This window comes from Diaphorina citri, unplaced genomic scaffold (genome assembly GCF_000475195.1).
Source record: "Diaphorina citri unplaced genomic scaffold, Diaci psyllid genome assembly version 1.1 scaffold164, whole genome shotgun sequence".
In the NCBI taxonomy this organism is placed as follows: domain Eukaryota; kingdom Metazoa; phylum Arthropoda; class Insecta; order Hemiptera; family Psyllidae; genus Diaphorina; species Diaphorina citri.
In genome coordinates, this window is record NW_007377601.1 from 154,226 (window position 1) to 180,886 (window position 26,661).

Genomic DNA, 26,661 nt, shown 5'->3' on the forward strand with positions numbered 1-26,661 from the left:
ACAGAGAAACTGTTGAATGCTTGATTAGGAAAACCTCGTTGAAAAAGTCCGAAACGATATAATCTTATCTTATATTATAAGAACAAGATCCATTCACAGTTCACATTTCACATTTCATAGTTCACACACTGATCGCTCTATCTCGAGAACCACAACACCTGTATGGGAGAACAGAGAAACTGTTGAATGCTTGATTAGGAAAACCTCGTTGAAAAAGTCCGAAACGATATAATTTCGTATATTTCCCTACTTGTGTTGGAAAATTCACCTTAATTAACCGGTTAAAACCTGAAGAAGATTTTAATTTCGGAATTTTCCCAAAAGATTTAAGATTTTTTTTTTTTTTTTTTACCGGGATATCATACCCACTCGTCGGGGTTTTCCCGTAACATATCCAAGTCCTGGAATGGTTAGACTGCGTGATAGTTTTTCTTTTCAGCGGCCTAGTCTGCGGTAGACTTTTCAGTCTCAAGTTCAAAGTATGGATAAATGCTTTGTGTACCTGCTATAAACTTTATTGCGAATGTGCTAATCTCCCTAATGGTTGGAAGACCTCAAACTCTGTTTTGTTTTAATTTAGACCGGGTTAATACAGTCTTCTGGTAATTTAAACATTATCCCTTTCAAGATTGGGTCCCTGACTAGGTAAATTTAAAGTTGACTATAATATCCTTATTTTCTAGTAAAACACTATAGAAAAGGAATTTCAAGCCTAGCTTGGAGGATAGAACATCTGTCTTGTAAGTGCTAGGTCGCGGATTCGACTCCTGTCGTAAAGAACGTTCGTTTTCGGAAAGGCTGTGACTTTCTCCTATCATTCCCTCTTTGATTTCGGAACAATAAGACCGCCATTGTTACAGTTCTCTCCATCAAAACTCTTTGAATAAAAAGTCCGAATTGTTGCACTAAAACTTTCTGAGCAATCAGAAGAAATAGACTTCATTTGAGATTGTGGTCCCGACCATTAAGAAGGTGTCACCAGCCAAAATTGACATTTTTCCGATTGTAAAATCGATTATATGTAGTATGGGACAGTACTTAGGCAGGTAGTACGGTAGTAGGTACCACGCGAATCCTACCTGTTGATAAGCCTCACACCTCTGTTATCTAATTACTGATATTACACTGATATTTACTCATAAAACACTGATATTTACTCATTTTACACAAAGATTTACTCATATTACACTGATATTTACTAATTTTACAACAATATTTACTCATATTATACTGATATTTACTCATTTTATACCAACATTTACTCATATTACATCAAGAACTAAACACATTTCTTTGGATTATACCAAAAAACATAGATCTAGACTTGAAATTTCAACAAATATAGAACAACAACCCCTTCTCATCTTCCAGTTTAAAAATTACTGCCCTAATGAACAGCCTAATTACCAGTCTAGTTAGCTTGGATGGTAGGACGTTTGTCTTGAAAACGATAGGTCGCCAATTCGATTCCCGCCGGGGGCAAACTTTAGCCCAAACAAATCGGGACGGCTGGCTTTCTCCTACCCTGTCCTTCTTGACTTCGGAACGGTAAACGCTCCGTTGTTACAGTTCCCTATATCAAACTCTTTGACTAATTTTACACCAAAATTTACTCATATTACACTGATATTTACTAATTTTACAACAATATTTACTCATATTACACTGATATTTACTCATTTTATACCAACATTTACTCATATAACACCAAGAACTAAACACATTTCTTTGGATTATACCAAAAAACATAGATCTTGACTTGAAATTTCAACAAATATAGAACAACAACCCCTTTTCATTTTCCAGTTTAAAAATTACTGCCCTAATGAACAGCCTGATTACCAGTCTAGTTAGCTTGGATGGTAGGACGTTTGTCTTGAAAACGATAGGTCGCCGATTCGATTCCCGCCGGGGGCAAACTTTAGCCCAAACAAATCGGGACGGTAAACGCTCCGTTGTTACAGTTCGCTAAATCAAACTCTTCACAAATGTGATAGTTTCGCAAACAAAGTTCTGATTAACAATGAACAGTGCTACTCACATAGTTATCAGAGGGAGGAAGTACATCGCTATGTGGTGTTACACTTCGCTCACTCATATGTTCCGTGTCTGACGCTACAGGCGTATCGGGTATCAAACTCTTCACAAAAGTGATAGTTTCGCAAACAAAGCTCTGGTTAACAATGAACAGTGCTACTCACATAGTTATCAGAGGGAGGAAGTACATCACTATGTGGCGTTACACTTCGCTCACTCATATGTTCTGTGTCTGACGCTACAGGAGTATCGGGTTTCAACATATTCTTCATTCCATCCTGAAATCGATACATCAAATCATGAATTATTTGTGCTAAAGCAGAGCCTTTTCGCACGTTTTGTGGATTTTACAGCATTACGTGGCTCCTTTGATACCAATTCGCGTCCTGAACTCCAAGCACACGTATCGGGTTTCAACATATTCTTCATTCCATCCTGAAATCGATACATCACATCATGAATTATTTGTGGTAAAGCAGAGCCTTTTCGCACGTTTTGTGGATTTTACAGCATTACGTGGCTCCTTTGATACCAATTCGCGTCCTGAACTCCAAGCACAGAGGCAAAAAACTTGGACCCCTCCGGGAATGGAAGCCGGGACCTCCGGAGTGCAAGCCTAATGTGATAACCACTAGGCCAAGGAAGTTGACCTGAAATGACGAGGACAAAACGCCTTGCCTCCGTTGGGATTCGAACCCGCATCTTCCGGATTACAAGGACCTGAAAGTCATGTTACGTACCATCACCATTTCCTCGGTTGTAAGACTAGAGTTGGGGCTTTTGCTCTTGTTGAATAACTTCTTGGCCTTCTCCTTCAGCTCTTTGGGATGAGGAGTGTTCTGTCGTACGAATGAGGTTTGCTGAAAAACAAAGAAATAGGTATGAGCTTTATTAATTAGACAGTCAGATTCGTATAACATTAACCCAGCTTTTAGGGCTGTTTGCCCTGTACGGAGTTTTCAGTCCAGTGTATGTCTAAATTTACTAGTACACTTACCCCATCTTTGCCGGTTTCAGACATCATAACAGTCAGATTCGTATAATCTTAACCCAGCTTTTAGAGCTGTTTGCCCTGTACGGAGTTTTCAGTCCAGTGTATGTCTAAATTTACTAGTACACTTACCCCATCTTTGCCGGTTTCAGACATCATCACATCATCTGTGAATTTGACAGAGTGAGCTCGAGATGCTTCTCTCTCTTCCCAGTTGTAATCTTCATCACTAGGGACTTCATTGGGATCTGAAAACAGAACATAGCTATGAGTTTCAATGGTTAATAGTCGGGGGTTTTCAAATCACCCTAGAAATTGGAAAAATAGTCCCACTGGACCTTATACTTGTACGAATAGTTTCAACTCCAACTTCTTTCTTACATATGTACTTCTCTCCAATTTTTTTTTTCTACAGCTCTTCACGTTTAAACGAGGTCGGTGTTCCTATTCACCCAGTCAGCCTTTTCCAGTCAGCTCTATGTTGCTCTTCGTTTCTTACCCTTTCTAAAGTAAATCTTTCTACAGCTCTTCACGTTTAAAAGAGGTCGGTGTTCCTATTCACCCAGTCAGCCTTTTCCAGTCAGCTCTATGTTGCTCTTCGTTTCTTACCCTTTCTAAAGTAAATCTTTGTTTACGAAATCCCTTAAATCAAGTGTTCCCCACTTTTTTTTGGGGGGATTCAAACCTAGCATCTCCGGGTTGAGTCAGTATTCCTAACCACTCGGTCACAGAGGTGGGCGCCTCTACTTTACCTGGATTGTCTCGTCTGTATTCAAGCTGCGGTAGAAGGAAGCAGGTGAGGACTTGTTCTCCCGTCTGTTCATCCGTGTCTGTTTGGAACTTGAGCATAGGCTGGGCCTGATTCTCCGACAGCCACACTGCCTTCAAGTTCAAATTGGCTAACGACATAGGAAGGTGCTGCAACCTGGGGGAGGAAAATGATGAAACATAGGGTCAGTTAATATGCCGCAAGATTTTTTTCCTCCTCCGCTTTAGAATGACTCGGTTAACTGTGAAAGCAGATTTTAAATACCTACATAGGTACCTTTTATTATAGCCGAGCATTGAGTACGTACAAAATAACTGAAAGAAAAACCTTATGGCGGTGACCATTATCCGTTCCGAGAGCGAAACTTATCCGTTCAGAATAAAATCCGCCTCAGGCGGGAATCGAACCCGCGGTATAGTGTTTACAAGGTAGACGCATTACCCAAATTCAAAGCTGGTGGTTTCGAACTTTGTAGCAGACAAATCGATTAGAATTCAATTGCTAAACTAAGTTAAAACTCGTACTGTGGTCCCGGCACTTACGCCTTATCTTACCTGTTGCCCGCAACATCCAGCACATGAAGTTCTTTACAGTTTCCTACTTCGTTAGGAAGATAATGCAGCTTGTTCCCTCGCAAAGATAACACTCCTAATTGTCCTAGATTGCCTGAGAACAAGGGATAAAGCAAATATCGCGGTCAAAGTATGCATATAAGAAAGTACATATCTAGGGTTACAACAGAAATATAAATGAAAAATATGACGTATTCAGACGGGCTTGGCGTTTTTCGTCAGCCCCTCAATCAGCCCTACGGGAGTAAATCACCAAACTACCCCCTGAGGTGTCGGATATTCAATGATTGCTTTGGGCTGACGTTTGGCTACAAATTTTTTACGAGTGGATGCTCTTCGTGCTCAACCTCTGCTAGGTACTTCTTTGGTGCTAGAGCTGAGGAAAACCTTTTCTGAGGACTACAAAAATGTCAGATTTACTTAAGCTTGACAACCAGGTTTAACCCTTGACTAACGAAGAACAATAGTAACTTTTACTCTTCACAGGTAGGGGCAGGGGGTTTGTATTGTTTATTCAGATATGTTTTAACCCTTACCTATTTCTACAGGAATACTGTGCAAGCTGTTCCTGTCCACATTGAGGTTGGTTAACTTGACAAGGTTCCCGATGGAGACAGGAAGTTCTACAAGGAAGTTTTCCGTCAGGATTAACTCCTGCAGGTTGTCACAACTGGAAATAAAACATACAAGGGTTAAATAAAATAGAAACTAAAATGGAAAACACTACAAAGTAGGTAACCCGTTGAAACATTTGCAATCGAAGTGAAGTTCTTTACAGTTTCCTACTTCGTTAGGAAGATAATGCAGCTTGTTCCCTCGCAAGGATAACACTCCTAATTGTCCTAGATTGCCTGAAAATATAGAAATTGGGGTTAAAGTATGCATATATACGAATATGCATATCTAGGGTTACAGCAGAAATGTAAATGAAAAATATGACGTGTTCAGACGGGCTCGATGTTTTTTCGTCAGCCCTAGGATGATTGCTTTGGGCTGACGGACGTTTGGCTACAAAAATTTTACGAGTGGATGCCCTCAACACTCAACCTCTGCTACTTCTTTGGTGCTAGTGCTGAGGAAAAACAAAAAATAAGAAAGCTGCCAGGTTTACTATTATTTAAGCTTAGCTTCAGGCACTATCAGGTAGACCTGAGAGAGTGTGTGTGTGTGTGTGTGCTCTTCAGATAGACCTGACAGGCGGACCTTTTCAACCGTACCTGTCAAGTCTACCTGATAGTGAGTGGCTAGCATAATGCCCAGAGGGTTTAACCGTTACCTATTTCTACAGGAATACTGTGCAAGCTGTTCCTGTCCACATTGAGGTTGGTTAACTTGACAAGGTTCCCGATGGAGACAGGAAGTTCTACGAGGAAGTTTTCCGTCAGGATTAACTCCTGCAGGTTGTCACAACTGAAAATAAAACATACAAGGGTTAAATAAAATAGAAACTAAAATGGAAAACACTACAAAGTAGGTAACCCGTTGAAACATTTGCAATCGAAATAAGAGTGCAATTTTTTTGCCGATGCGATGGTGGGATTCACACCCAGAACCTTCTGCATGGGCATGGCAAACAAGCGTGTTCCCACTAGTCTAACCGTGCCTTCCATGTGTGAAATGAAGATTCGTATAACCTTAACCCTTCTTTTAGGACTGTTCGCTCCTACACTTAAGCCTCAAAGTAGGCTTTCTGTGTATGATGTAAAATGAAAACTTACAGTCCTATATTCTCGTTGAGGACAGTCAGTCGGTTTTGGTCCACTTTGAGGATGGTCAGCTTGCTCAGAACCCAGAACCTTCTGCATGGCAAACAAGCGTGTTCCCACTAGTCTAACCGTGCCTTCCATATGTGAAATGAAGATTCGTATAACCTTAACCCATCTTTTAGGACTGTTCGCTCCTACACTTAAGCCTCAAAGTAGGCTTTCTGTGTACGATGTAAAATGAAAACTTACAGTCCTATATTCTCGTTGAGGACAGTCAGTCGGTTTTGGTCCACTTTGAGGATGGTCAGCTTGCTCAGATGTCCGATCCCATCCGGCAATACTTCGATGTGGTTCTGACTCAGATGAAGGTCCGTCAGGTTTTCCAAACCTCCGATCTCTTCGGGTAGATCTTCGAGTTTGTTTTCCGATACGTCCAAACAGGTGAGACTCTTGAGTTGGCCCACCTCGGACGGGAGGTGCTGGAGTTGATTGTGATCGATCCACAGCTCCTGGAGAGCGGGGAGCTTGCCCAAGTAGGGAGGCTGGGGGAGGAAAGGGAAGATTGATCAGAATTAAACCAGAGTCAGGTCCTAAAGAACTTTACTTCAAGGGACATTCTTTTACAATTTTACATCCATGCCTATCCAAGAACGTAAAAGTCTGGTTAGAAAACTTCCGCCCTGGTCGGGATTCGAACCCAGCATCTCCGGGTTGAGGGGCAGTGCTCTTGACCACTCGGCCACAGAGGTGGGCTAGAGGCAGGCCTAGTTAGCTTGGAGGGTATAGCGCGTCTGCCTTGTAAGCGCTAGTTCGCGGGCTATATTCCCGGCCGTGGCGAACTTTATTCTAACACAGATAATGTTTTTTCTTGGAACGGCTGATTTTCTCCTATCCTGTCCTTCTTCTCTCTTTGATTTTAAATTGCATATAATGTATGTAAATAACAATACAATAAACTGAATTGATTTCAGGACGATAAGACTTCAGTAATTACCTATACTAATTATAGTTCCCTCTATCAAACCTCTTTGAGAAAAAAAACGTGGATTAAGATTATCCAATCAGATTGTTTTAAACTTACCAATTCGTCGATTTCATTATCCCCAAGGTCAAGCCTCTCCAGATTGACAAGTTGGGACAGGGATTCCGGCAAAGTCTTGATTAGGTTCTCTCTCAGCTCCAAAGACTCTAGGCTAGTGAGGCTGGGGAAAAGAAAAAGATTATGTTACCCTAAAGAACGTCTTAGCAAAACGGATGGAAATAACAATGGTGCTTGTTCATACTGCTCAAACAAGACTTGTTTCCTATTACCTTAGGTCGACCTAGGTTATCATGACAATTTTACACTCATTGAATAGAACTAAAAAGTCCTTTTACCCCAGTATAGTCTCTTTATGTGGTCAAATTTCTAGATAATATTGAAGACCCAAACTTCATACCCTAACTGAAATTGAACCCACGCCTTTCTGCTTACCAAGCGCGAACGCGTTGACCACTAATAAAACATCATGGCCCCATGCATGTTTCTGAGCGACCAAATATCCTTAATTTATTTTGTAAACGGTTTTAAATTATTTTCGGGAACACCCGTATATTTAGGGAGAAAATAGAACGTACCATATCTTCAGCCTGTTCATAATCTTCTTCGGTTTCGGGAGATTCGTTTCGCTCGCTCATTTGTGTGCTGCCCGCCTGAAACACCAACATTAATACTCATATTAGGCTGATATTTTCTCATTTTACACCAATAGGAATAGATACATATATACTATATAGCTATGTATATCGCGGACACGGAAAGTAAAACGAGCTCGTTATGAAGTGGATAAGGAACAAATGAGCAACTTCTAAAGAATAAAAATCAGCAACTTCCAGAATACTTACAGTCCAAAGTCTGCAGGTAGACTACTTAATGACATATCATTCAGACCCAGCACTTTCAGATTCTTCAGCTGCATAAAGCCCCCGGGTAGTCTGAAAACAATGAGCGACCAACGGGTTTTGAAACCCCAATTATTTCAACATTGTGGAATAGATAAATATATAGCTATGTATATCACGGACACGGAAAGTAAAACGAGCTCGTTATGAAGTGGATAAGAAACAAATTAGCAACTTCTAAAGAATAAAAATCAGCAACTTCCAGAATACTTACAGTCCAAAGTCGGCAGGTAGACTACTTAATGACATATCATTCAGACCCAGCACTTTCAGATTCTTCAGCTGCATAAAGCCCCCGGGTAGTCTGAAAACAATAAAAAGTGCAGTGTAAGGAATTTCAAGCCTAGCTTGAAGGATTGAACATCTGTCTTGTAAGTGCTAGGTCGCGGATTCGACTCCTGTCGTAAAGAACGTTCGTTTTCGGAAAGGCTGACTTTCTATCATTCCCTCTTTGATTTCGGAACAATAAGACCGCCATTGTTACAGTTCTCTCCATCAAAACTCTTTGAATAAAAAGTCCGAATTGTTGCACTAAAACTTTCTGAGCAATCAGAAGAAATAGACTTCATTTGAGATTGTGGTCCCGACCATTAAGAAGGTGTCACCAGCCAAAACTGACATTTTTCCGATTGTAAAATCGATTATAGTATGGGACAGTACTTAGGCAGGTAGTACGGTAGTAGGTACCACGCGAATCCTACCTGTTGATAAGCCTCACACCTCTGTTATCTAAACCTAGGTTATCATGACAATTTTACACTCATTGAATAGAACTAAAGAGTCCTTTTACCCCAGTATAGTCTCTTTATGTGGTCAAATTTCTAGATAATATTGAAGACCTAAACTTCATACCCTAACTGAGATTGAACCCACGCCTTTCTGCTTACCAAGCGCGAACGCGTTGACCACTAATAAAACATCATGGCCCCATGCATGTTTCTGAGCGACCAACGGGTTTTGAAACCCCAATTATTTCAACATTGTGGAATAGATAAATATATAGCTATGTATATCACGGACACGGAAAGTAAAACGAGCTCGTTATGAAGTGGATAAGAAACAAATTAGCAACTTCTAAAGAATAAAAATCAGCAACTTCCAGAATACTTACAGTCCAAAGTCGGCAGGTAGACTACTTAATGACATATCATTCAGACCCAGCACTTTCAGATTCTTCAGCTGCATAAAGCCCCCGGGTAGTCTGAAAACAATAAAAAGTGCAGTGTAAGGAATTTCAAGCCTAGCTTGAAGGATTGAACATCTGTCTTGTAAGTGCTAGGTCGCGGATTCGACTCCTGTCGTAAAGAACGTTCGTTTTCGGAAAGGCTGTGACTTTCTCCTATCATTCCCTCTTTGATTTCGGAACAATAAGACCGCCATTGTTACAGTTCTCTCCATCAAAACTCTTTGAATAAAAAGTCCGAATTGTTGCACTAAAACTTTCTGAGCAATCAGAAGAAATAGACTTCATTTGAGATTGTGGTCCCGACCATTAAGAAGGTGTCACCAGCCAAAATTGACATTTTTCCGATTGTAAAATCGATTATATGTAGTATGGGACAGTACTTAGGCAGGTAGTACGGTAGTAGGTACCACGCGAATCCTACCTGTTGATAAGCCTCACACCTCTGTTATCTACAACCTTGGCATTGTAATGCGGTGAGGTTCAGGTCCACGTATAGACTATAAAAACTACTAGCTTCCATAATACTTGCTTCTACGGTTAATTCAACATAGGTAATACACGATGTATCATTCAACATAGTAGAGAGGCAAAGGGGCGTCAGAAGCTACATGTGATTTAGCATGAAAGTTATACCTCTAATGCCGCCGACTCTCAAGAAAGCTACTCACTATTCTTTCGAACTGACAGGTACACCTGATCAGGTGTATCTGTCAAGTCTACCTGATAGTGAATGGCTAGCCTAGCATTCTAAAAGGAAATTCTTGTTCTAACATTTTCCTCTTATGAATTTCATCTAAGCAAGGTAGTTTAGCTACTAGCCTCGTGTAATCACCACTAGTGTCCAGTAACATTCCAGCCTAATTGGCCAAATGCACTGGTGTACACATAGAAATCTAATTAAATCATCTGCCCAACTATCTGGAATGGATGCCAGTAGTGTTTTTACACAAGGCCAGTAGCTGGACTGCCTACTGGCCTCATGTAATCCAACCATAAGAGCAATACACCAGGTATTCGTGGCATAAAACCGGGGTAAACCCTGTTGTCAATAGACCTGCAGTACCTGGTACATGACTACTTATTTCAATAAAGACTTAAAGATTTAAATATGTACTGGTGAGTATTGACTATGCAGACTATGCTCCTTCAGGTATTCGTGGCATAAAACCGGGGTAAACCCTGTTGTCAATAGACCTGTAGTACCTGGTACATGACTACTTATTTCAATAAAGACTTAAAGATTTAAATATGTACTGGTGAGTATTGACTATGCAGACTATGCTCCTAAAAAATCGTAAAATGGGCTATTTTTTAATCCATCCTAGCCACAATTAGCTACCATGTTGAAGGGATCGCATTCACCCTATTCAGCTTCACTGCCAAGAGGAACATCTTCTAAATCGCCGGTATAACGACACTATATCCCCACGGCTTCATAAATTTCCCTTTTATTTTATACTCCTAAATTTCTATTCCTCTCTTAGGCACTTACTTATGGATGGGATTACTGCTGAAATACGGCTTCATAAATTTCCCTTTTATTTTATACTCCTAAATTTCTATTCCTCTCTTAGGCACTTACTTATGGATGGGATTACTGCTGAAGTCTGCTATCTGGAGTGACTTGAGACTCTTGATATTATCTGGTATGTCAGGAATGTCTGTAACAGAAAAGCGAACACAGCAAGGGTTAAAAGTGAGAATTTACTTCTTGTTCGAAAGCGAAGACAACAAGGGTTAACATGGTTTAAAAAGGTGTGAATTTACTGCTTGTTCGAGTATTATAGAAAACAATTATAAAACAAGACTAAACCCGATGACATGACGTGACATACAATAATAAGATGACGTATTTACATAGAAGTGCCAGTCATATAGAGCAAGAATTAGAGCATGAATCGCTGAAAGATCGGGATACAATGTGTTAAAAGACTCCAGAGTCTTACATTTGTTACATCAAGAATCCAAAGAAGAGGAGTAACGGGTCAAAAATGTGACCTTATTGATGATCGATGCATCCAAGAAGCAATGGGTTAAGATTCAATTATATGACTGTATTGCTGCAAGTATCAGAAGAGAAAAGTACAATTACTTCAGGACGTAGAAAACAATGCATTATTCAACGTTTAAGTGTCTATATTCGAAGCAATATAAAAAGGCACAGTTAGTCAGCAAATGTGCCAGTCGGCCTTTGTTCGGTATTTGTACTCTTTCTTCGCCCTCCTATTTTTATGAAGCATCTAGGAGAAAATTATATGGCTTTTGTGAGTGTGAGAACACTCAAATGTTTATATGCGAAGACATAAAAGTGAGGAGACTTGATTAGGGTACATTATGTTCCACATGCACAACTCTCCGAACAAAATTTTGAAAACTAATGGGTTCTTACCACTATTTTAGCGAGCTTTTACGTCGGTTGTGTACAAAGTAAATAGAAACATACGAGCCAGGTAAACCAACCTGGGGAGCTGTAATCTGAGAGTACACAAAGCCTCACATGCACAACACTCCCATCCCCTTGTATTTTCCTGAGAAGTCCGTCAAACAAACTATCGTCTATCAGTTTCTTTTCGAGAAAAAATAAGCTTAATATGTGACATTGAATAGACTCGTCTGCCATTACGTACTCAAAAAATTACCAATTAATTTACCTACAATAACAATAATAAAGTGTTGTAGAACGACGGGTTTTGAAACAATTAAATTATTAAAGCGTGAATTAAAAAAAAAAAAATACAGATAATAATAATAATAATAAATCCTCGGGAAATGTTGTCATGTATGTGGGCAGGCCATTCAACTACACGCCAGAGAGCAAAAATGACACTACATGTCATTGGTATAATGACATTATATTCATAACATGGTATTAATATCCAGACAGGTTTGTGTTAGACTTATATGACCAGTTGTTGTTAATCAGATGGAAATACCTACTGATAATAATAAGTGGGTAATAAAAACTGACATAGTCATGCTGTCCACTTAGGAGATAATGAGCTCCACTAACTGTTTAACTGTTTCTTTAAAAAAAGTCGACCAAACCTGGAAACATTTTTTGCATTTCTTCAGGGCACTTTCTTTCATCTTTATCTACTACGGGTAGCCAGGAACCAAAAGTGTAAGTGCCTATCCAGGAACAAAAACAATTCCCCAGCCGGGATTCGAAGCCAGTGCCGATAATAAAAACTGACTTAGTCATGCTGTCCACTTAGGAGATAATGAGCTCCACTAACTGTAGAACTGTTTCTTTAAAAAAAGTCGACCAAACCTGGAAACATTTTTTGCATTTCTTCAGGGCACTTTCTTTCATCTCTATCTACTACGGGTAGCCAGGAACCAAAAGTGTAAGTGCCTATCCAGCAACAAAAACAATTCCCCAGCCGGGATTCGAAGCCAGTGCCTTTTTAAGCCTAGTTAGTTTAACTGATATCTGTTAACATCACTTCTGTCCAATTTGAACACGAGGTTTGATAAAGGGAACTATAACTGTTAGGGTCTTATCTACCCGAAATCGAAGAGAGAAGGGAATATGATTTGTGATTACTTTTTCTTTCATCTCTTGAAATAATGGGACCTGTGGCTTGCAAAAACTCAGTTTCAAATAAGATGACGATGCGACGCGACGGTCAGTACTGGCTACAAGTTGTAGAAGCAGAAGTACTTGCGTTTTACAAACCCCAACTCTAACTTCCATTACTTCCGTACAAAAGTAAATATCCCTATGCAAATAGTATTCCATGTTTTATTTGCCTGTGGCCCGAGGAGGGTTTTTGAATATTTGATGACAAGTTTTTATGAAAACTTTTCCCCCAGTTTGACTCAACTTTTTGCTACCAGTCGCCAGCTGACCTAATTGTTTAAGATTCACCGACTTTCGGAAATGGAAGAGCGAACGAAAAAACAAAACTCGTTCTCAACTATGATTATTTATGAATGAACCGCGAGCATACAAGTATTCGCGTACTGAAAAGTAACTGTAGTTTTGTAAGTTTTTTGGTGAACTGCATAAATTAAGTATCCTATAAGTTAGAAAGACTATACGAGTATACGATTAATTTCTTTATAAAAAACCTGACCAACTTTTTCTGAAGGTCAGAGCCTCGAACCTCGTACTGCTAAGTGAAGAGTGAACGTATCATGTACCTACGTGGGCACTCGTACTTTTGTGGCCAATTTTCTCTCTTGGTATATTTCTGTAGATTTTTTCTTTTTGTTCCCACCAGGTCCACAATTAGGAGATGTTGTTCAAGAAGGACTGATGAATTCACCCTGGTAATGGGGTACCCGGGTCTTGCCCGAAAATTTCGAGTAGTAAACATGTACCCGGGTATCATCAGCCTTAATGAGAAGTCTCTATAGATATAATGAGTTCCCAATCCTGGACAAAAGTGACGGAGAGGTAATAAATTAGACATTTTATTTACCCACCATTACAACTAGTGTTCCTCAACCTGTGTGAAACAATGGTCTCAACAGGTTTACTAAAGAAGTCTGATATAATTACCAACCAAAGCTTTCAGTGCACTTGGCCAACTTCAATTTCTTGAATAATTTGTAAACATAAATAATATACACAACTCTACATCGGACCCCGGGTATCAGAACCGCTAATCCTCCAGACATTCTTGTTCATTTAAATAACCCGATGTAAAACAGCACCAATATAGCAAGTTCTAATCGATTCCAGCCAATAAATCAATGACGAGTCTTCTTTCGCCCACACATGAAGAGAAATAGAAAGCAGAAGAGGAAGAGAGGAAAGTACAAAATGGAAGAGATGATGATCAGGGAAAAAATATGCGGAAAAAAGCGAGGAGAAACTTCATGATTGAATTTTAAACAGATTTTTAGTCCGTCCTTCCTTTATTATTACAATAGTAATAAAAAGGTATAAGGGACGGACTATTGTATTCGCTTCGGTGTCGTCTGTGTGTCTGTCAGTCAGTCTGTCTGTCTGTCTGTCTGTCTGTTCCCATAGAAGGACTCATCCAAACCTGGTCAACCTATATATCAAATTAAAGGTCTTTTTACCAGGATCACGAAAATGGTGGTGCAAATTTTGTCCAGAAAACCATAAAGCACAACTCTCCCATCCCCTTGTATTTTCCTGAGAAGTCCGTCAAACAAACTATCGTCTATCAGTTTCTTTTCGAGAAAAAATAAGCTTAATATGTGACATTGAATTGTTGGGCCCAAGGATTGGGATAACTTCTGTTCTCAAAAAATTACCAATTAATTTACCTACAATAACAATAATAAAGTGTTGTAGAACGACGGGTTTTGAAACAATTAAATTATTAAAGCGTGAATAATAATAATAATAAAAAAATACTAATACTAATAATAATAATAAATCCTCGGGAAATGTCATATTATTGTGTGGGCAGGCCAGTCAACTACACGGTAACACGGCCAGAGAGCAAAAATGACACTACATATCATTGGTATAATGACACTATATTCATAACATGGTATTAATATCCAGACAGGTTTGTGTTAGATTACTTATATGACCAGTTGTTGTTCATCAGATGGAAATACCTACTGATAATAATAAGTGGGTAATAAAAACTGACTTAGTCATGCTGTCCACTTAGGAGATAATGAGCTCCACTAACTGTTGAACTGTTTCTTTAAAAAAAGTCGACCAAACCTGGAAACATTTTTTGCATTTCTTCAGGGTACTTTCTTTCATCTTTATCTACTACGGGTAGCCAGGAACCAAAAGTGTAAGTGCCTATCCAGCAACAAAAACAATTCCCCAGCCGGGATTCGAAGCCAGTGCCTTTTTAAGCCTAGTTAGTTTAACTGATATCTGTTAACATCACTTCTGTCCAATTTGAACACGAGGTTTGATAAAGGGAACTATAACTGTTAGGGTCTTATCTACCCGAAATCGAAGAGAGAAGGGAATATGATTTGTGATTACTTTTTCTTTCATCTCTTGAAATAATGGGACCTGTGGCTTGCAAAAACTCAGTTTCAAATAAGATGACGATGCGACGCGACGCCGCGACGGTCAGTACTGGCTACAAGTTGTAGAAGCAGAAGTACTTGCGTTTTACAAACCCCAACTCTAACTTCCATTACTTCCGTACAGCGTATGTCACACGTTCTGCGCGCATTCGCGCAATCGTAACGCAGTATGCATTGTAAATTCTTCCACGCGCATGTCTCATGCACGCGTGTTAGATTTACCTGGTCGGCATGCACAGCCTAGCGCGTCACAATTCACGCGACCTATTCTGTTTGCGAAGTCAAGTCTGATTCGCAAGGCCTATATTGTTGTAATGTCTGACTTTCACTGCACAAAAGTGGGCATTGTCTTCACGAATAGGAAAAAGCCAGCCGTTCCGACAACGAACCTTAACTGATTAGGATAAATACGCCCCGGGTGGGAATCGCACCCAAGACCTAGCGCGTACAAGGCAGACGTGCAACCCTACAAACGAACTATAGGCTGACTAAGGTACTTTCTTATTTCTATGACGAAGGACACATAATTCTACATTACTTTTCTGCATTTTATTTTATTAGTGTCTCGTAAAATGCTTTTATCATTTCCAACATAAGTCTAAATTAAAATAAAGCACTCTCTCTCTCGAGATATGATACTCAAGGACCAAATCCTAAGTCATACTATGCTCTCTCGAGATATTCAAGGATCCCAAGCAAAACTTATCTTTGCACTAAATTGACATTAAGCACGGTACTGTCCCCAGTGGAAAATTATCATAGATCACATTCCTCTATTGAGAGATGGAAGAATATGTCATCATGATGTACATCTCCTATCATCGTGGAATTGTACCATTAGTGTACGAGTATATCTATCAGCAGACAATATGCTCCTAACTGTTAAGGTCTTATCTACCCGAAATCGAAGAGAGAAGGGAATATGATTTGTGATTACTTTTTCTTTCATCTCTTGAAATAATGAGACCTGTGGCTTGCAAAAACTCAGTTTCAAATAAGATGACAATGCGACGCGACGGTCAGTACTGGCTACAAGTTGTAGAAGCAGAAGTACTTGCGTTTTACAAACCCCAACTCTAACTTCCATTACTTCCGTACAAAAGTAAATATCCCTATGCAAATAGTATTCCATGTTTTATTTGCCTGTGGCCCGAGGAGGGTTTTTGAATATTTGATGACAAGTTTTTATGAAAACTTTTCCCCCAGTTTGACTCAACTTTTTGCTACCAGTCGCCAGCTGACCTAATTGTTTAAGATTCACCGACTTTCGGAAATGGAAGAGCGAACGAAAAAACAAAACTCGTTCTCAACTATGATTATTTATGAATGAACCGCGAGCATACAAGTATTCGCGTACTGAAAAGTAACTGTAGTTTTGTAAGTTTTTTGGTGAACTGCATTTCAACTTTTTGCTACCAGTCGCCAGCTGACCTAATTGTTTAAGATTCACCGACTTTCGGAAATGGCAGAGCGAACTAAAGTACAAAACTCGTTCTCAGCCATGATTATTTATGAATGAACCGCGAGCATACAAGTATTCGCGTACTGAAAAGTAACTGTAGTTTTGTAAGTTTTTTGGTGAACTGCATAAATTAAGTATCCTATAAGTAAGAAAGACTATATACGAGTGTACGATTAATTTCTTTATAAAAAACCTGACCAACTTTTTCTGAAGGTCAGAGCCTCGAACTTCGTACTACTAAGTGGAGAGTGAACGTATCATGTACCTACGTGGGCACTCGTACTTTTGTGGCCAAATTTCTCTCTGGGGATATTTCTGTAGAGTTGTTCTTTTTAGAAAGACTATACGAGTATACGATTAATTTCTTTATAAAAAACCTGACCAACTTTTTCTGAAGGTCAGAGCCTCGAACCTCGTACTGCTAAGTGAAGAGTGAACGTATCATGTACCTACGTGGGCACTCGTACTTTTGTGGCCAATTTTCTCTCTGGGGATATTTCTGTAGAGTTGTTCTTTTTGGTCCCACCAGGTCCACAATTAGGAGATGTTGTTCAAGAAGGACTGATGAATTCACCCTGGTAATGGGGTACCCGGGTCTTGCCCGAAAATTTCGAGTAGTAAACATGTACCCGGGTATCATCAGCCTTAATGAGAAGTCTCTATAGATATAATGAGTTCCCAATCCTGGACAAAAGTGACGGAGAGGTAATAAATTAGACATTTTATTTACCCACCATTACAACTAGTGTTCCTCAACCTGTGTGAAACAATGGTCTCAACAGGTTTACTAAAGAAGTCTGATATAATTACCAACCAAAGCTTTCAGTGCACTTGGCCAACTTCAATTTCTTGAATAATTTGTAAACATAAATAATATACACAACTCTACATCGGACCCCGGGTATCAGAACCGCTAATCCTCCAGACATTCTTGTTCATTTAAATAACCCGATGTAAAACAGCACCATGTTGTTCAAGGAGGACTGATGAATTCACCCTGGTAATGGGGTACCCGGGTGGCCCGGGTCTTGCCCGAAAATTTCGAGTAGTAAAAGGGTACCCGTGTATCATCAGCCTTAATGAGAAGTCTCTGGATATAATGAGTTCCTTCGTACTACTAAGTGAAGAGTGAACGTATCATGTACCTACGTGGGCACTCGTACTTTTGTGGCCAAATTTCTCTCTGGGGATATTTCTGTAGAGTTGTTCTTTTTGGTCCCACCAGGTCCACAATTAGGAGATGTTGTTCAAGGAGGACTGATGAATTCACCCTGGTAATGGGGTACCCGGGTCTTGCCCGAAAATTTCGAGTAGTAAAAGGGTACCCGTGTATCATCAGCCTTAATGAGAAGTCTCTGGATATAATGAGTTCCAAACAGCACCAATATAGCAAGTTCTAATCGATTCCAGCCAATAAATCAATGACGAGTCTTCTTTCGCCCACACATGAAGAGAAATAGAAAGCAGAAGAGGAAGAGAGGAAAGTACAAAATGGAAGAGATGATGATCAGGGAAAAAATATGCGGAAAAAAGCGAGGAGAAACTTCATGATTGAATTTTAAACAGATTTTTAGTCCGTCCTTCCTTTATTATTACAATAGTAATAAAAAGGTATAAGGGACGGACTATTGTATTCGCTTCGGTGTCGTCGAAAAAAATGCGGAAAAAAGAGAGGAGAAACTTCATGATTGAATTTTAAACAGATTTTTACTTTTTTTTTCTACGCATTTAAAAAAAGGTGAAATGCAATTTTAATAAAAAAATTATTTACACGGCGAAAAAAGGTCCGTATAAAAATACATGAGATTTGACATGTTTTGAATTAACCTATGTGTACAGTTCAATCAATCAAGCTGGATGGAATCGAAACATATTTATTATCCAACAGTTCTGATATAGGAGAGACTGAGGATCAGGATTATAAAGTACACTGATAAAGTTTGCCCCGGGCAATTACTCGAATAACCTCTCCAAGGTTCTCAGCAAAGTGTAGAGTTTCCTATCTCTCTCTTCTGACTCTGGCTGCCTGTGAAGTACATTGACCTCTTGTGGTGCCGGGTCTCTCTCTCTTTCTCTCTCCTAGACTCAAGTTTCCAGCTATAGATAGCTATCATCTTATTTCAGTCTCCACACTGCAACGTTGCAATAAGTATGGCTTGCCAGTGCTGTGGGTTAAGCTGGCGGTGAGTGAAAGAGTGGCCGTTCTAACCCCTTGCATTAGTGTTGTTTTTTTTTTACTTTTACTTTTCTTATCCTATAGGAGGGAAAGTAATGTGTTCGGGTCAAATTTTCGATGGTCAGTTTTTTCATGCTTTCAGTGCTGTGGGTTAAGCTGACGGTGAGTGAAAGAGTGGGCGTTCTAACCCCTTGCATTAGTGTTGTTGTTTTTTTTTTTTACTTTTACTTTTCTTATCCTATAGGAGGGAAAGTAATGTGTTCGGGTCAAATTTTCGATGGTCAGTTTTTTCATGCTTATGAATATCCCTTCGTTTTAGACTAGAAATATACATAGATACAAAATCAACGATGAAAATGAGAGGTAAAGGAGAGACAATAGTTGAGGGACAGTGAATGACAAGAGATTATGTTCATATTCGGGGTTTTCCCTTTGATCAATGGATTTTCCGAGGGTTCTTGCTCGGTCAATTCAGTGCTTGTTTATAAAAGTACATTAAACTACCTACAATGATAATATGTTGATGCCGAGAATCCTTTAAAATTGATGGATATATGGTATTTGGAGCACATCATCATATTTGGCCACTATCTCCACAGCTCAGGTCATGGTACGCAACTTAACCGCTAAAGTAATGTAAGCAACTGAACAGAGTAAAGTTATGATAGCACAAACCATTTCCTTCGTGATAAAAGTCTACAAGAGTACAGAGCACTTGATATGGCACTATATTCTCAAAACCTTTCACCTGGTTGAACAAAGCTCCAGCACTGCTTCAGGCTAAAGCAACACATGAGTGCTCTACTGGAAATTCAATTGATCACAATTGGAAATATGTTTGTACGTCCCGAACACGGAAAAAAACTCCCTTCCCATAACTTTACCATTCTCACGAACTTCATTTTGCTGAATTCACTCTCGGGTCTCGTGTGTTTGAAAATTATTGTTTTTTCTCTTCGCTTAACACATTTCTACGTTGCAAATGAAAGATACCTTACACTTCCAATATACATTTTATTTTTCATTCTTTTTTTTTTATCTGTTCTCGTTTGGTGTGCATTTGGAGCACACGAAACACATAGCCAACATGAGTAGTCACAAGCCATAACGTACCACTTAATTGCAAATGAAAGATACCTTACACTTCCAATATACATTTTATTTTTCATTCTTTTTTATCTGTTCTCGTTTGGTGTGCATTTGGAGCACACGAAACACATAGCCAACATGAGTAGTCACAAGCCATAACGTACCACTTACATTGTGTTGCTGTACATATTCTGTATGTGAGGTACATACGTATTGTTTTGTAAAGAAAATCATTGTAGACTCCTATGTTTACAGAAAGTCCTCGTTTTGATTATTTCTCAAATAAAGACTTCTTGTACACTTCTATTTTGAAGCTTTTAACCTGTGTCAATGTCCACACATGGTCGACGGCCGTCGATCGACGAGGTAAATCTACATATGTTGTCGAGGCAGTGTGGACGGTTTAAACCGTCGATCAACAGCAGTCAACTATGTGCGCACACAGCTTTATAAATTGATCTCTGAATGATACCTTGGTAAAGGTAGTGTCAATACTACTTTTATCATAAACTCATAAACCAAAAGGTAAAACTCATAAACCTTGCCCGTTGGTTACTTTGTACTTTCCAATAGTCTATCAATAGAAAGTGTCCAGGTTAGACAAATATCAGGCCTCAACAATACCAAGGTCCTAGATTGGTTCGGTGTCAGCTCCTAGCTATTCTTGGTCTCCTTATTTATTTTGTTATTGTATCAGTAAATCAGATCTACGGCCATAACAACAGACTCAGCACATTTTGCCTGCAGGACAACTATCTGGTATGTTTGGTAGAGCATCAAACACCAAGCTTGCTAGGCTAAAAGGCGCTAGAACCAGTTCAAAGTTACGACTGGCCTATGACCCATCATGTTTTCTAGACAAGCAGCTATCGTCTCAGTATGTCACACGTTCTGCGCGCATTCGCGCAATCGTAACGCAGTATGCATTGTAAATTCTTCCACGCGCATGTCTCATGCACGCGTGTTAGGTTTACCTGGTCGGCATGCACAGCCTAACGCATCACAATTCACGCGACCTATACTGTTTGCGAAGTCAAGTCTGATTCGCAAGGCCTATATTGTTGTAATGTCTGACTTTCACTGCACAAAAGTGGGCATTGTCTTCACGAATGAAATTCAGAGACACGATTTAGCTATACCGGGAGGGGAGGAGGGGTATAGCGATTTAGCTGTACCTTTAGCTATCGAGGAAGGGGTATGGCATGGTCATGTAGTCATGAACAGGTACATGGCGTAGACCAGAGGACCTAATGCCGGTCATGCATGTGGGAGCAAGAGATGGCTTGATTGTACTTTGGCAAAGAGCTAACACAGGATTCTATTTCTATGCAAAAAAGAAAACGAAAGTTTCAAACTCAGGGAGCTTTCAAACGGATAGATTTACCTAAATTGTCCAAAATCCTGTTTTTCAAAAAAAAAAAAAAAATAGACCCATTGCAATAAGTTATATAAGTACCTACTTTATTTACATCTTGTACAAGTTCCCTATAAATACATAGTACAATAAAAAAATAAAAACACACTACACCCATTATACTCTCCATTTTCACAAATTACACATCAAATCTCGATTTCACCAAGGGGGAAACCACATTCTCCACCAAAAAGACACTATCCTTGGGAATATAGCACATGATCATTCCACATATCAATGTCTTCATTTTGTCAAAAAAATTCTTAGGAGTCCCAAGAGATTTGCAGACGTGAAGAGAAAATACAAAACCTTCAAAAGCTTTTCTCTCTACTGTCCCAATGTTGGAAAAATTTTGTTTTCGGTCTGTTTCATTTTTCCCTCTATTAAAGGACCTTTAGAAAATAATGGACAGATTTAAGAAACATTTATGTCAATACCTGTGGCATTGGCAGTCCCACATTGCCAAGATTGGCTTTGGGGCACTTAAACCACTTTGTAAAGACAGTCAGTCAATCAGGTAGACCTGACACATGGACCTGATCAGGTGTACCTGACAGGTACAACTGAAATTGACTTTTTCTTTAAAAATGTCGAAATTAACTTTTTCTTCACAAATACCTACCTACATCACACGAGTATCATCACCAGAAAAAGGAAGGTTTTTGCTTTTTCCACTCTGAGTTGTCTTTTCAGCAAACACCGGAAATTTCAACATTTTCAAAAATACATGAACAAAATTTTGTATTATGTACGTAGTTATGGGTAGGAGTAGGAGGTATTCGAACTATGCATAATACGTTTATCTTACTTCTATGGGAGTAATAATATTGTAAGTAATTCTTAATCTAATTAGATACTAGGTACACTCTACAAGTCTACACTTTATGAACTATGTACCAATAAGATGCATAGTGGGAGCAGTTATTTCAGTGGGACATATAAATACTTACATACACATGTAAATGCTATTGTATGCAGCCCTGTTAACACATATCCCCAACCTACATACCATGTATGAACAGGATACTTTTCTATGTGTATTTGACACAATGTTACAACTTTGGCCCCCTAGGTATACTATTTTTACTTTTTATGATTACTTTTTTCGCCATGATTAGGTACTCTGAAGTTTAATTATTTCCATCTCTCTGGGTTGGAATTCACAGAAAAACTTTTAATTGCAGTCTGGTATGTATGGAGTTTTCACATTTCCCGTTTGTTCTGACTGTTAATGAGAAATAGTCAAATAGGTATTGTCACAATGTCACAAATTTTCCGCAGAGATTTAACACGTTTGATGAAAATTAAAAAATATACGAGTGTGTCCAATATAATTTAAGTCAAGAATTTATCGAAACAAAGCCCAAGGAAAAAAAAAAGATCTTTATTTTAGGGGATTTTCAGTACTGATTTAGAGTATTTTTTTCGATTTTTTTTTGGGGGGGGGAGGGGGGGGGTATAGAAATTTTGGGCCCGTTTCTAAATTCCAAGTGTAGCTATAAGTGACATGAATTCAAGATCTCAGTTAAGATTTATCCTCCCAGGATGGAACTCCTAGCTCCGTCTATTGTTCTACCTCTTGCTCTTGGGCGAAGACCGTACATTTTTCAACACATTCCCAAGTTCATTACGTTACTTTACTGCGCCTCTTTTCTCCCTCTCCAGCTCGCTCTCTCTCTCTCTCAAAAAAAAAAAAAAAAAAAAAAAAAAAAAAATAATATACATTCCCCACTGAGAATTTCACTTCATTATACTCTAAATAATTTCAGTTCTCCAAATGAATATTCATATTCATACCCTATTATTCATCAATAATTCAATATGCATTAGATGACATATTAATTTCGGGTAACACTGAACAACCGGTAGTACCCTGTGGGGAGAAAGTATAAATCCCATACAATGCGAGTAATGCAACATTGATACCCACTGTGAATTGCGATGCGACAATGCATGCTGTAATCTCAACTGGGTGAGAGCGCGAGGGTTTCATAGTTCAAATTCCGAGGTGGTATACAGAGATTAGTCTATAAAACCATTGGAAATGTACACCTTGATAAGTTGTGGCGTATATTTTCCTGATGCAAGGCGAAGGAGGGATTCTATTCTACTATCCACTTTTCTATCAGAGTGGAGGTCACCTACATATATTTTCAATTTGGTTCAGGCTGTACATTTAGTAGTAGGTATGTTAAGGCGGCCTCTTCTTCATCCCTTCTGTGCTGCGTCCATTTTTGTTCAGGACTATTGCACTGAAGGCTCTGCATAAAAGAAAAGCCATCTGAGCTTGGGTTTTCACCGTCAAGGATGCAAATTTCAGCAAGGTTTCTGGCACAACTTAGAGTAGGTATACAAATGTACGTTAGGGGGAAAGGTATCCTATCCAAACACCAAGCTTGCTAGGCTAAGAGGCGCTAGAACCAGTTCAAAGTTAAGACTGGCCTATGACCCATCATGTTTTCTAGACAAGCAGCTATCGTCTGCGTATGTCATCTCTCGTTATTATGAAATTTCATTTGCAGAACGTAGGTATATATGACGCACAAGCCACTCTAAATATACATGGCATAAAAGGTAAGGGTAACTTTTGTGTGTAAGTAGAAAGTACCTAGCATTTAAAGTTTTCTAGTGACATACTTTTCATGCCCATGTGACTATTGTGACTTACATATACCTGTGTAGAGGGGAGTAGTCAATTATAAATCTGTCCAATGTTTCCCCAGACATAAATAAAAGTTTACACAATCGTACTCGTGACAGTTCAGCCCACAAAAAAGTTCCACAGTCTGGAGAAATATTGTGGTTTTCAGAAGGTCTGTCAAAACAGGTAGGAGGTACACATCAAAAAGATATTTCCTTACTTAATTATCAACAGAAAGTAACATTTTGAGGTGAGTTTTTTTCTTTCTTTTTCTCCTCTTTCTCCCACCTCACTTTTCTTCATTTAAAAGCAACTCCTCTGAACATCAATAAAGTTTGACATTCAAGAGTTGTAGAGCTTCGAATTCCGCTTAAAAATGAGTTCGAATGCCACCCATTCTTCTCTTCAAAAAAAGGAAGAGAAAAAAACCATTACCCCGTACTTTCAGAACTCAATGAGTTCCCAATCCTGGACAATGGTGACAGGAGAGGTAATAAATTAGACATTTTATTTACCCACCATTAAGTACAACTAGTGTTCCTCAACCTGTGTGAAACAATGGTCTCAACAGGTTTACTAAAGTAGTCTGCTATAGTTACCAACCAAAGCTTTCAGTGCACTTGGCCAACTTCAATATCTTGAATAATTTGTAAACATATCCACAACTCTACATCGGACCCCGGGTATCAGAACCGCTAATCCTCCAGACATTCTTGTTCATTTAAATAACCCGATGTAAAACAGCACCAATATAGCAAGTTCTAATCGATTCCAGCCAATAAATCAATGACGAGTCTTCTTTCGCCCACACATGAAGAGAAATAGAAAGCAGAAGAGGAAGGGAGGAAAGTACAAAATGGAAGAGATGATGATCAGGGAAAAAATATGCGGAAAAAAGCGAGGAGAAACTTCATGATTGAATTTTAAACAGATTTTTAGTCCGTCCTTCCTTTATTATTACAATAGTAATAAAAAGGTATAAGGGACGGACTATTGTATTCGCTTCGGTGTCGTCTGTGTGTCTGTCAGTCAGTCTGTCTGTCTGTCTGTCTGTCTGTTCCCATAGAAGGACTCATCCAAACCTGGTCAACCTATATATCAAATTAAAGGTCTTTTTACCAGGATCACGAAAATGGTGGTGCAAATTTTGTCCAGAAAACCATAAAGCCAAAAAACCAAAAAAACTGGTTTTTGGGGGATTTTTTTCACATTTTCTCACACAAATGAGCTCTGATCTCGAAATTTGTCGCGACGACCTATGAACTCAAAGCGAGAAAGCTTTAGATAACACTTCAGTCGATCATTTAAGGATTTAAGACCGGTTTTAGCGTCACCTATGTTAAGCTACGCCGAAAAAGGCCAATAAATGGATGGGTGACTTGCACACTATACAGGGTGGTTCGTGATTTGCGAACCACGCTTATATCTCAGAAACGGCTGGGAATTAAGGAATGAAATAAACGGCATCATGTAGATGAAATTTTGATGATTAAAATGGCATTTTTTTCTATGTTTACAGAAAGTACTCGTTTTGATTATTTCTCAAATAAAGACTTCTTGTACACTTCGATTTTGAAGCTTTTACCCTGTGTCCACACATGGTCGACGGCCGTCGATCGACGAGGTAAATCTACATATGTTGTCGAGGCAGTGTGGACGGTTTAAACCGTCGATCGACAGCAGTCAACTATGTGTGGACATAGCTTTATAAATTGATCTGTCAATGATACCTTGGTAAAGGTAGTGTCAATACTACCTTTATCATAAACTCATAAATCAAAAGGTAAAACCTTGCCCGTTGGTTACTTGCCCGTCAAATAGTCTATCAATAGAAAGTGTCCAGGTTAGACAAATATCAGGCCTCAACAATACCAAGGTCCTAGATTGGTTCGGTGTCAGCTCCTAGCTATTCTTGGTCTCCTTATTTATTTTGTTATTGTATCAGTAAATCAGATCTACGGCCATAACAACAGACTCAGCACATTTTGCCTGCAGGACAACTATCTGGTATGTTTGGTAGAGCAAGTTCAATGTATCCTCTCTTTGCTATTATGTCATCTTTCTCTTCAACATACATAGTTCCAGCTACGAATACATGGTTCCAGCAACGAGCACACATGCACAACTTCCACTATTGTTGTGAGTTCTAGCATGCCTTGTTTAAACCAAACGTCATCGTGCTCGGGAAAAAATCACGTCTAGTTTAGATTTTTAGATGACTTTCTAGTTCTACCGCATTAAATTATGCCAGACATATTATGTACGTAGTTATGGGTAGGAGTAGGAGGTATTCGAACTATGCATAATACGTTTATCTTACTTCTATGGGAGTAATAATATTGTAAGTAATGACAGGTACAACTGAAATTGACTTTTTCTTTAAAAATGTCGAAATTAACTTTTTCTTCACAAATACCTACCTACATCACACGAGTATCATCACCAGAAAAAGGAAGGTTTTTGCTTTTTCCACTCTGAGTTGTCTTTTCAGCAAACACCGGAAATTTCAACATTTTCAAAAATACATGAACAAAATTTTGAAAACTAATGGGTTCTTACCACTATTTTAGCGAGGTTTTACGTCGGTTGTGTACAAAGTAAATAGAAACATACGAGCCAGGTAAACCAACCTGGGGAGCTGTAATCTGAGAGTACACAAAGCCTGGGGTTTATACCGAGGAAAAGCTTTGATACCAAG

General features: G+C 39.1%; 1 protein-coding gene across 1 annotated transcript in view; it reads right to left on the reverse strand.

The window, feature by feature from the left end:
* Positions 1-26,661, reverse strand: part of LOC103505322 (protein lap4) — a gene marked incomplete at its 5' end in the record, with an annotated part of 90,571 nt that overhangs the window by 40,913 nt on the left and 22,997 nt on the right. Inside the window, 10 exons of the mRNA XM_026820647.1 lie at positions 2,190-2,315; positions 2,778-2,897; positions 3,161-3,276; positions 3,781-3,953; positions 4,352-4,463; positions 5,646-5,779; positions 6,325-6,617; positions 7,157-7,277; positions 9,128-9,217; positions 10,785-10,863. Of these exons, the coding sequence (XP_026676448.1) occupies positions 2,190-2,315; positions 2,778-2,897; positions 3,161-3,276; positions 3,781-3,953; positions 4,352-4,463; positions 5,646-5,779; positions 6,325-6,617; positions 7,157-7,277; positions 9,128-9,217; positions 10,785-10,863 (1,364 nt within the window). The remainder of the gene's footprint in view (positions 1-2,189; positions 2,316-2,777; positions 2,898-3,160; positions 3,277-3,780; positions 3,954-4,351; positions 4,464-5,645; positions 5,780-6,324; positions 6,618-7,156; positions 7,278-9,127; positions 9,218-10,784; positions 10,864-26,661) is intronic.